At 36.3% G+C, this 12042-nt stretch overlaps 1 protein-coding gene across 8 annotated transcripts in view; it reads right to left on the bottom strand.

The window, feature by feature from the left end:
- The window catches only part of THSD7A (thrombospondin type 1 domain containing 7A), a 555025-nt gene that overhangs the window by 211844 nt on the left and 331139 nt on the right, over positions 1 to 12042 (bottom strand). For all 8 annotated transcript variants that reach the window (XR_010381671.1, XM_064487540.1, XM_031454966.2 and 5 more), the window contains one exon: positions 2323 to 3154. Coding sequence is in view for 7 of the 8 variants with exons in the window: in XM_064487540.1 (XP_064343610.1) it covers positions 2323 to 3154 (832 nt within the window). In the remaining variant the exon portion in view is untranslated. The remainder of the gene's footprint in view (positions 1 to 2322; positions 3155 to 12042) is intronic.

Below are 12042 nucleotides of genomic sequence, written 5' to 3'. Positions count from 1 at the left end.
CTCACAGACATAGAAAACAAACTTATGGTTACCAGGGGTACCAGAGGGGGAAGGGGGTGTGAAGGGATAAAGTGGGAGTTTGAGATTTTTAGGTATTAATATATAAGAAAAAGGTAAACAATAAGTTTTTACTATATAGCATAGGTAACTATATTCAGTATCTTGTAGAAACTTGTGAAAGAGAATATGAAAATGAATATATGCATGTTCCTATATGACTGAAGTAGTGTACTGTACACCAGAAATTGACAACACTGTCAACTGACTATACTTCAATAAAAATTGAAAAAGAACCAATTTAACATGAAGTTTAATTTATACCCCAATAGGTTATAACATATATGCAACTATCATTTTGTTGGAATATATGGCATTTCTAAGATGCTATGGAAGATATGGTATTTCTAACAGAATATAAGCACCTAAGAGATGATCTATAGATTTTAAAAATCTATTTGCTTACAATTAACTGGATGAGAATGTTAGGCTCTATGCAGTGGGAGCTACTATCCTAATTATACTTTTAATTGAGTAGTCAACATGAAATTAAATGTCTACGAGAATATTAACCCAGTGACAGCAGGAGACAACTCAAGTTGCCTTGGAGGCTCATTCCATTACATGGTGGGAGACAAGTAACTAATATAACTGTGATACTTCAGGAAAAGAGATTGGGAAATCACCAGAAAAAGGACAGCTAGAAAAGAATAAAACAGGGATTGAACTGAAAATGTACATGATACAGAATCAGAGGTGAAGATAGGCAGGCAGGCGCGCGTGCACACACACACACACACACACAATCCCCCTCCCCCGGCACTGAAGGAGTTACAGGGAACCTGGGGAAACAAGGCAGGAGAAGCAGTGTTTAGCAAGACCAGGAAAAGAGTTCAGGATTGATGACCTCAGAATGGAGAGAGAGCAAATTACTGCATGGCTGAAACAAAATACAACTGTGTAAGTACAACGGAGGAGTAGCAAATATCCTAAAGATAGCGAACAGAACAATGCTACGATGAGAGAAACTGGCTTAGGCATATAAATCATTTGTTTATTTACGCAGTTATTTAAACTATATTCTGCTCCAAAAAGGCTTTCAACCAGCTTTCAAAAATCCATAGACAGCAAAATCACTAGACAAGAATGAGTGAAGGAAAATAAGGAGGGTGAGAAAAAGATGAAACCAGTGGGGAGGGGGTGTTAGTAAACAACAAGCCTGTCACACAGCCCTATTTATGGTCCCAAGAGCCAAGGTAAACAGGAAAACGTGATCTATTATGAGATTTCCAGGGGCCATAAGGAAAACAATCCAGATGCTCACTAGAAGCGCAGGGGTTGATACTTCAGTGAAATTTATCTTATGTGTTTTTAATCAAGAGAACAGACTGTGTGATGGAGTAGATGACACTTTCAATGTCACTTCTACAATAAATATGATATAAAATTCTGAGTGGTTACCTTAATTTCTCTCAGTTCAGTCCAAATCATAGCTGCATAAATATTTCAGAAGAAGCAATTATGCAAATGATCCAGATAAGCCACTCCCAGACGGTCTCACTTATCCAAGAGCAAAATTTAGAATATCCAGAGAACTTCATATCCTTTAGATAATCCTCAATGAATATTTTCACAAGAAATAAATCATACATGAGAAAGTCTTTCAACATACAGTCATTATTTGCCCAGAGATAATTTGACAAATATATTTTCTGTCTAGAAAATGAAGCCAATTAATTCACATGTTTTCTAAATTAAGCTACTCATGATTAAATAACCTCTACTTACCTTATTTTCTGCTGGTTCCCCTTTCCTTATTTGGGGAGAGTTACTCCATTTTATAAAATGTGAAAGGAATTATTCTTAGGTTTAACTCCCTGGGTTGTTGTTTAGATTTTTTTTATAGAATAATTTTGAAACTGCTATAAATTTGGAAAGATCACAAGTGTGCCTTATTCTCACTAAAATAAGTATCTGAACTGAAAATCCCAAAACTCCAGCCTCTTAAGTTTTTCTTTTCCATTATAGGTGGAAACATTATTGACCTGAAGAAGCAGTATCATCTCCTGGAGAACCCCTCATGCTTTAGATTTGGGCAGGAAAATTTAAATTAACTCTAGCACCTAAAAATGAGCAAAACAGAAGTAACTCCAGGAAACCCACATACGCTTAAATGACTGCAAGTAGAAAATGTCCCCCTTGCGGGTAGCTCGTACTAGGTGGTGCACATACGAACTCCAGGATCTAGGACAGCACGTCTTAAGTACCCTCCAGCCCATGATCTTGACAGAGAGACTCGTGCAGTTAGTGGTAATAAAACCTTACCTCAAATCAGCAGCTTTCCCCGTCTTGTTCGTACACATAACCTCTCTGGTTTGATATCCAATCTGGATGTCCCAATATTTGTTCTCCTGTCGGTTCTGTCTGTTTCTGTTTCTCTTTTTCTTAATTAGTTCACGGGCCTCCGGATCCTTCACTCCTTTTCCCCGGTCCTTGTCCCGTTCTTTATTTTTCCCGCGTCTCCTCGCCTGCCTTGCTTGTCTCGAGTGGGGCGTGGAGCATGTGCTCCAGGGACCCACCTGCAGGCTGTACATGCTCTCCTCGGCTTCGCAGGGACTGGACTGGCACACCTGAAACTCCGTCAGGTTTGGGCAGCCGGAGCCTCCAAACTGGGGGGGTGCCACCACGTGACGGGTCCGGTGCTGGAGCCCACTGCCGCAGGTCTTGGAGCATTCCGACCAGGCCGAAAACTCAGACACAATGCAGTCCTGCTGGCAGGGGATGAGGCAGGCCTGTTCCAGGAGAGGCTTGGGCTCAAAGTACTCACAAATGATATCATCTGCAGGGATGTCTTTCTCCTTCTGGATGCACGTTATCTCTCTCACCTGAATGCCTTCTTCCCCCTTAACACACTCCAGGGGTTTCTCCAGGCTTCTAGAAATCACAGGCTGACACTGATTCCAGGGTCCCAGCCTCCAGTCATACAACTCTTTGTGCCAGTCACAGACTTTGAAACAATTCTGCTGGTTACTGGGTCTCTCAGGCTGCTTACAGTTCGTATGTAATGTTGTCCAGCCCTCCACGTGAGCACACCACACAGCCCGGGTTTGAATGCCTCCTGGACCACATTCGTCTCCCATGCACCGGCCCCACGGACCTACAAACAATACAAGAGACACCAGTGCTACTAGAAGAAAACTACAAGTGACTTCACATTCTAGAAAGACGTTTCCAGATCTAGCACATTCACTTCCCTGAAGTGTTCTAAAGTAGGTCTCTGTACATGACTGTTGCAAAGTAATGATCTATACTCAAAAGGGGAACTGTGTCACCGTGTCTATATAAGGTAACAGCTGGGACAAGTTCACTTTGGGTCCTTCTGGGATTACTGGAAACTTGCTTTTATTCATTTTCTTAATTTGAGGTAGGTAGATGACCCTTGCTCATAAAGGACATCAGAAACTAGGCACAGTGAAAACCCCTTACTCCTGCCTCATAACCATCAAATCCATTTCCATAAGTGGCAAAGAAGATGGCCCCGTGTGAAGAATCTTGTCTACTGCAGGTTTTCCTTTTCCTGAGCAATTAACTATCTTGCAAATCATGCTCTCTTCTCCCTCATGTTCTACTGGTGTACATACTATGACTGCAAGAGTCTACTAGCTGTATATACGTGTGCTAACAGATGTTCCTGGTAACCAAGTCTAGGAAGTAGAAAAATTCATTTTAGCACACTCTGCCTCTAATTTTACCCCCCAAATTAATTTTTCTCACATCCTCAGTGACTGTAAAGATGGGTAAGAGAATTAAAATTTAACTTAAAGACTTTGGGAATTGTCTGCATGTTCAAGGGTTCCTTGGAGTTTTATCAACTTATTCATTTCCTAAAAATGAACCATTCGGCATTAGAGAGCAATTTTACAGGATACGGAAGTCAGCAGCTTTAGTATGAAATGTGGACTTTTTACCTTAGACTCCTTCTTAGCACAGATGAAAACTTACTGACATCTGCATATATCATTTCCTTTTTTAAGGTAGCTAATAGGATTCTCAGGGCCTTAACAGACAAATTTATAAAAATTGAGATTATATTATTTTCGAAATTTTAAAGAATTTTAAAGATCATACAACGGCATGGTTTTCAAAATGTGGTCCATGGCATTTGAGGAATCATTTGATGCAGACTCTGGCCGTCTTCAATAGCTTGTGTGGGAAGGTGAGGGACAATATACAGGGTCGGGCTGTAGAGACACTCAGCCCCACCCCACTGCCCTCCTCCCTCATCCCTGCTTCCCTAAGAAAAGCTCCATTATTATTATTATTTTTTATACATGTTGAGATTAATACATAAGATTTTGTCTGAGAAGAGGTTTCTGTTGCTAAAAAGTAAAAATCACTAAACTAGGCTAACAGATTCACTCTATGTATGAAGAAAACAAGTGACACAGAAGGGAAGTAATTTGCCAAGTTTACATCTTGAATGAACAACAAAACCATCTTGGATTTCAATTTCCAGTTCTGACTTTTAATTTTAGGATTTATTCTAGAGTTTAGAGTTGGAGACTTAGATACTCCTATACAAAATAATTCACCTATAAAGAATAAAATATAAAGAATGCTTATAATTTAATTTAAACATTTACTTTTAACTAGGAAGATGTTTACAGCTTGAAGATGTGAAGTTTATTATAAACGGAATAATGGAATTGTAAATAGAGAAGAGATTGACTGAAAATACTGTGCAAACTAACCACAGTTGCATGAAAATAAGAACTGGATATGTGGCATACCCATTACGTTGCTTTATGAAGTTCATATGTAAAGAGTATTAAGGGGCTTAAAATACATTCAGGGAAACAGTCTTCCCAGAGCACTGATACCCAAACTTTACAAGCTAAGAAAGTCAGTGAATTTGTTACATCTGTCAGTATGGAATACTTGGTAATATTTTAATCTTATTTGTAATTTGACAAAGGAAAATACATATTCATAAAGCTGTTGATTCTCTCTTAGAGATTTTCTAAATACCCAGTTTGGGAATCAGAACCTAGGACCCTTCTCAATAAGGAGTATAGCAATATGTATAAAATTTTATAATTAATTCCACACATCTTTGCTATTTATTTCTTACTAAATAATAGACTGGCTCTATGGCCCCTTAAGAACAGAACTTTGCCTGTCTTCTGCAACATTTGATTTGATCATGTCTTTTAAAGTTTCACGGTTGGCTTTTGAATGAATTTCCTCAGTTATTTTGTTCAGAAAAGAGAGAACTGATTTGTAGATCTTAATATCCAACGCATTTTATGGTTCATGCTAATGCCAGCAGAAAGAAAGAAATTGAGTTCAAGAAAATTTCTACACTGTTTCATATACATTGATAATAAGTAAGCACTTCTAAAGTTTACTTAGATAACTAGAAAAAGCATACATTCTATATTCAAATTCAATTCAATTCCCATTCCAAAAATATTACCATAGATTCCTATTAACCAGCTACTTACAGATAACACTGTTCCATTTATTTTACTCCAAGTATATTTACATTGAGAACCAGAAGATAGAATATCCCAAGAAAATTCCAGAGATCTATAAAAATACACACTATACTAAAGGAAAATAAAACGCATGAAGGCACCAGAGAAAGTAGAGGTGGTAATGTAATCACAATGGAACCTGAAGAAAACCCATTCACTTTGCAGGCCTCAGCTGTTGTCTTATCTTTCATTGCACCTTGGGTACTGTACATGTGTCCAATTAACAGAACTCTTGAAAACTCAGATCTTCACTACTATCCACCTGATGAAGGGCTGTCTACTTCTGCTCTCCAAGTAGTCTTAAAATAATCATACATTGAACAGAAAAAGGTTCACAGCTAAAATCGCTCTTGACAGTTAAGAATTGTTAGTACAATTAGTTACCATGTTTCAATGAGGACAAATATTTTAAAGTGCAATTTGAAAGCACAATATGCAACCTCTGTTAAGGAAAGCATGAAGTCATCTCCCACAGACAATATAAGAAGTGATACTTAATTCATATGTCTATGCATAAATGTTAAATTGCAGCCCCACATCTCGTATTACTAAGAGTGGGAAGTGATGTTGGAAAAGTTATGTGTGTGTGTGTGTGTGTGTGTGTGTGTGTGTGTGTGTGTGTGTGTGTGTAGGGATGTTTGTTTTTTTTTAACAAGAATAGAAAGAATTTCCATTGGTTTGAATCTTGCTTCATTTATTGTTCTTGTTCATGATTATGTAAAGAGGACCTGGAATCTAATTGTGCAAAACAAAAGATAGGCAGCTTTCTACTTAAGGCTTGGATAATTTCTCTTTATGAATGGAAATGTATTCCAGCATACAGATTTGTAGGACTGTGTTTATTCAGTATCTTGCAAAGCACATCTAGGATGTAGGTCAATAAATATATGTAGAACACTTAGCTCAACAGATTTTATGTAAATCAAGAAAAAAATACTGGATGCCACTGAAAAGAAGTTAAAGCAACTGCTTACATATCCAAAATATTCATGTAATTGTTAGTCTCACAATACAAATATTTTCACTTGAAACTGATGCAAAGTTATGCAAAATTGTTACAACAACTTTAAATGAATGCTACTTGGCTTTGTTTTCCATCAACTGGTGCTTTAAATATAATTCTTAACTAAACTTCAAAAACATGCTGATAAAATAATGAATTTATTTTTATTCATGCTAAAGAGTAGTTTATAACATGCCTATTCTCTTCATGTCATTCAAATCTCTCTCCTTAGTTCAATCTACAAAAGACAGCCTTTTAAATTTAAAATTAGTATTTTGCCCACCACATTTAACAATGACTTCTTCTAAGACTGTTTTTATATGTCAAGGACAGGAGAACAATAAAAGGTTGAGTCTATAAAAGGCCACATTATTGACAGGTGGCTAGCAATTGTTCCAAAGAGCCTTATAAAAGGTAAACACTATAAAAGGAGCATGAGAAAATTATGCAAACTACTTTCTGTCCTTGTTTGCTATAAAACTCTCAAATGAGTCAGTTTCTTTTTTGACTAATCATGTTTGCATCCTTCAAATGAGATAGTGCATTTTCCCTCCTGGATCTGGTTATAGAACAGCATGTCCTAGTTTACTAAGATCAAGGAGTGCACAAACAGTTTAGTAATTCTGTCTCATGAATGCTGCACAGTATCCTACATTAAAATTCACAGTTCACAGAATTAAAAAAATTCTGTCTTTACTTGAATAAATCAGTGTAGAAAAAACTCTAGAAATTGCTGCTAATCATTAGGAAAGAAAATTCACAAATCTCATTAACTAGAGGTAACTAGTCTTCATATTTTGCTATCATTCTATGAGGCAATTAAAAATTTATTTACATAAATTTAAGATCAAGCTATAAGTTGTTTTATAATCTGTCTTTTTACTTTACAATATTCTATAAAAATAATTCCACTTCAGTAGGTGTTGAGAGGACTCAGATATTCACACACATAAACACACACACAAAGACTGAACCTACCAGACAGTTACTTAATCTCGTATGCATTTTATATTTGCACAACTAAGATCTATATTATGGTTGCACAGTATGTATCAATTTACCATGATTTACCTAATTGATACTCTATTTGTGGAAAGTTACGTCTTTTAAAAAATTGTTACCAATGCAAAAAGAACGTTAAAATAAACATCCATTGTTGTATATCGGTCAGGTAATTTAGTTAAAAGTTTTGCAAATTTTCAAGCTTTTGATATGTCTGGTATTGCAAAAGCATCCATCCAAATGCACCAGTTTGTCCCCCAAACAGCCATTTATGAATAAATATATTTTCTTGATATCTACAGATTGCTAATTCTCCAAATCTGGGCTTCTACTGGGGAAATCTTATTGCTTATTCCCTCAGAAGGTCCATCCTTTGTATTTTAACTATAAAGGTAGTCTTTATTCCTTTAAATCCAATCCTTTGTGTACTGTGGTCTACAGAAAGAGCTCAAAGCTTCTGAAGAATTACTAATATTGTTCCTTTCTTCCAACACTGAAACATAAGTTTGCTTATTTTGTACTAATTTGGTCATTTCAAAGGAGTTTTTGTTGTGGGTATAAGCAAACATGTAATCTTAAATATCTGTATTGAAATAATCCTGTAGAAACATAATCTGAAAGCCTGGCATACTGTGCCATTCAGTAACGTACCAGTGGATTCAATTATAAATACATACTCTATCCAGGAGACCCTTCTGCATTGATTTATGAGCATAAAAACAATTAAATTTTGAATATTTACCGACCTAAAGTAGATTAAAATTTCTTTTTAAAGAAAAACAAAAAGAGAGCACATAACTTTTTGACTTGAGTTTTAATTTAATTTCTTTTTAATTTAAAATAGAACTCTCAAATGACAAATCAGTTTGGTGGATAAGGAGAGATCACTGTGAAGTCAAGATGAGCTTTCATCTTCAATAAGTAATTAACCTTTAATAAGAAATTATGTAAGAATATCAAATTAAACGTACAAAAATTAGAACGAGCCCTTTAGATCTGATAAGACAATGAATGATGAATCATTGACTAGGATAGCTGATTTCACAGCTGCCAAATATAGTAAACTATTTTCAGGCCCTATCAAGTTTGATCTCTCAAAAGAAAATTAGTTAACTTCTTTAAATCCTGGTTTCTCCCATTTGTAAAACATAGTATAATATGAACCATGTCATTTACTTCTACTGTCTCATAACGCCATCTGAGCCATAGGCTAAGGATCAATATTAAAGGGAGTATTTGTGATCAAGTTGTGAAATGCTTTTCTCTCACACAAAAAGATTCTCACTTTTATGTGACAACATTTTAAAGTCTGCATGCCTCAGTGATGCTTTCTTTAGGCTGGACTCCATTAAAGTGAATAACTGGGTCAAAGGGTATGACAATTTTAAGGTTTTTAGATACATGCTGCCCAACTGATTTTTCAAAGAAACTTGTAGAAATCTACATCTATCACTACACTCTCATCAGCATTGTTTCTATAATGTTTTTGTTAATTTGATAAAAACAAATCCACCTTTATTTAAAATGAATTCTCATTACATACGACTTCAGACGTAAGTATTTCTTCCATGAATTATTTGTTCAATTACTTCATTTTCCAGTAGTATAATGAACTTATCTTTTTTCTCAATATATTGTTTGATATTAACATTTTCATGCTTTTTAAAATATATCTTCTCCTTCATGTTTATTTTATTTTTGTTTATGGTATTTCTATATTTTTGGTACACAAGCTTTTCACTAACACAATCTTATGTTTTTGGGCTGAAAAGTATTTTCAAGTAGAGAGCTATAAAAATATATTATTATTTCCAAAATTATACAAAAACTTCATCCTGTTTATAGATTCATTTAAAACAAATGTTAAATCTATCAGGAATTTATTTTGAGTATGTTTAAAGGCAAACTTCTGAATATTTAATTTTCTACACAGTAGAAAATTCATGTAACTTTACCATGAATACACAAAACTATTAAAGGTATTCATTACCATCAAAATGTGGCAATGAGAAGTGCTTAAAATACTGAACTCCCAGATTATATTGTTATCTCTTATTGCTACATTTTATTTATTATCTGCATAGTGTACAGCATACTTTCACATATATGATCTCATTTGATTTTCACATCAATTCTTAGATATGAATAACAAACAAGATTAACTGTTATACTATCTAGCAGGTTCAATCTTTTTACATCAAGAAAAATATAAAGCCATAACCCCCCCAAATATTTCTATCATTTTACTGGATTCAGTTAAGCATCCAAAAAAACAAGTTATATTAGCATATCTGAACAATCCAGATAGAGGATTTTTGTGGCTATACTGAAAAGTCCCTAGTTTCTGAATAATGTCCCATTCAAATCCTGGGATGTGCAAACCAATTTCTCAGGGAAAAGTATTCTTCAGGATGACAAACTGCAAGGTCAGTGTTTTCCTGCCAAGCTTATAAAACTCATTTGAGCTCTGACTACAAAAGAGCAAAATATACTAATAGCTTTAATGTATATTAAAATTTAAAAGATCTATTTGACCAGTTGCACTAGTCTACAAAACAATGTAACTCTATTTCCCCAGCCCCCTAAATAATGACAATCAAAATAACAAAAAACAAATGAAAGTTACATGGGATTTCATTATACATATGAGTGGCAGCAGAATATTTATGAAATGAGGATAGAAACTGTTTAGCTCAGCAACTTGCACCATGGCCTGGACCTGCTGGAGTGGTCTCTACTGTAGGATCCATTCAAAACTGGCAGTCTTCCAAGTCAACCAATAAATAGACTGTGGTAACATTCCCACGTGTGACATATCCTGCTTTCAGAATGCAAAGATAATGTGGGAGCCAGCCTCCAAAATACCCTCAGTGATCCCTGCTTCTTGGTATACATGCTTTCCTAGAGTTTCCTGTAACACTGGATAGAGTCGACCTGTGAAACCCCTAGGATATTGTGGAAATATTGGTATGTAATGTAGAAGTCTAGGTCAAAAAAAGACAGTGAGGCTTCTAACTTGGCTGCTCTTGGCTAATTCATTCTGGGAAAAGCCAGTTGTGATGTCATGAGGATACTCTAGTAGCCTTTTGAAAAGGAACTGAGACTTCTTGCCAACAGCCATTCAGTGACCCATGATCTCCCTGGAAGCAGATCCTGCAGCACCAGTCAACCTGCTGGTAACTGCAGGTCTGGCCAGTCCTGACCACAGCCTCATGAGAGACCCTGAGTCAGAACTACCCAGTTAAGCTGCTTTCAAATTTCTGACACAAAGAAGCTATGAGATAATAAAGATTATTGGCTATAACTGGCTAAATTTTCAGTTAATTTGTTATACAGAGATAGATACTTAACACAGACTATGGTCCTGGAAGAAGTATGATGCTGTAACCAAAATTTTAAAATATGGGAGTGGACCTGGGCAATGGACAGAGCTGGAAGGACAATGAGGAAAGTGTGAGTAAAAGCCAAAGGTGCTTTAGAAAAAGACTATCAGAAAAAGCCTAAAGGCAGCTGCCAGTAACAACTTAAAAAAGAGTGAGGAGAATGTTACGGAAATTTGAGGAAAGGGGATTCTTACATCACGACAGGAAGTTTAGTAATTCTGTCACCTATCACCTGCAGTAATGTGTAAACTAGAAAAACCTTATGAACTGGGTGACCTAACTCAGATTTTCCGTCAGAATGTTGAGGGTACCACCTGGTTTTTCTCATTAGGATATCTCTAATTTCTAGTCACCAAGTCCAAATAGCAATGTCATGAATATATAGAGGACTAGTGTGATGTTCTTTCTAATAGAAGGCAGAAGTGTTCATTGTCCCCAGGGTGAGGAAGTGAGTATGTCGGCTATATATTCTCATGTAAAAGAAAACATTTTTGATCCTTTTTACTAATGGGAATCAAGAAAAACAGCTTTGCTAGATCAGTATCTGCACATCAAGTGCCAAGCACAGTGTTGATTTGTTCCAGTTTAGATACCACATCTTTCACAGCAGCTGCAATTGGGCCTAATACTTGGTTAATCTGGCAGCAGCTTGCTGTCATCTTCCACGATCCATCTAGTTTTGCTTAACTTTTCTTAGGAACAATGCAGGTCAACTGAACAGGAAATATGATGTGGACCACGTCTCTTGCATCTTTTGAATGTTTGATGTGGCACTAATTTCTGGAATTCTTCCAAGGATGTAATGCTAGAGCATAACACAAAATGTTTCACTTCCTATCTACAATTCAACTCAATCTACCAAAAAGTCAAGACAGTTAGTAATTCTCAGTGGTAAGCCTCTGATGGTCAGCCTAGCAGGTGATACAGCAAAGCATGTATCCACTTGGCCCTATTCCCTGTTGGTCACGAACGGACCCATGATCATTCACATTAGCTCCCTCACAAGTTGTGCACGAGTGAGTTCTAAGTGGGTTTCTGCAGATGTCTTGCACCTCAGTGTCAGGGAAGCCCTGGGAAGGTAGGCCGCTCAGCCTACGGTAAGTTGTTAGTCTGCACCTAC

The sequence above is a fragment of the Camelus dromedarius genome, chromosome 7 (assembly GCF_036321535.1).
Source record: "Camelus dromedarius isolate mCamDro1 chromosome 7, mCamDro1.pat, whole genome shotgun sequence".
NCBI lineage: Eukaryota > Metazoa > Chordata > Mammalia > Artiodactyla > Camelidae > Camelus > Camelus dromedarius.
Note: the sequence above shows the minus strand (reverse complement) of the source record. Positions and strands in the feature narration are given on the sequence as shown.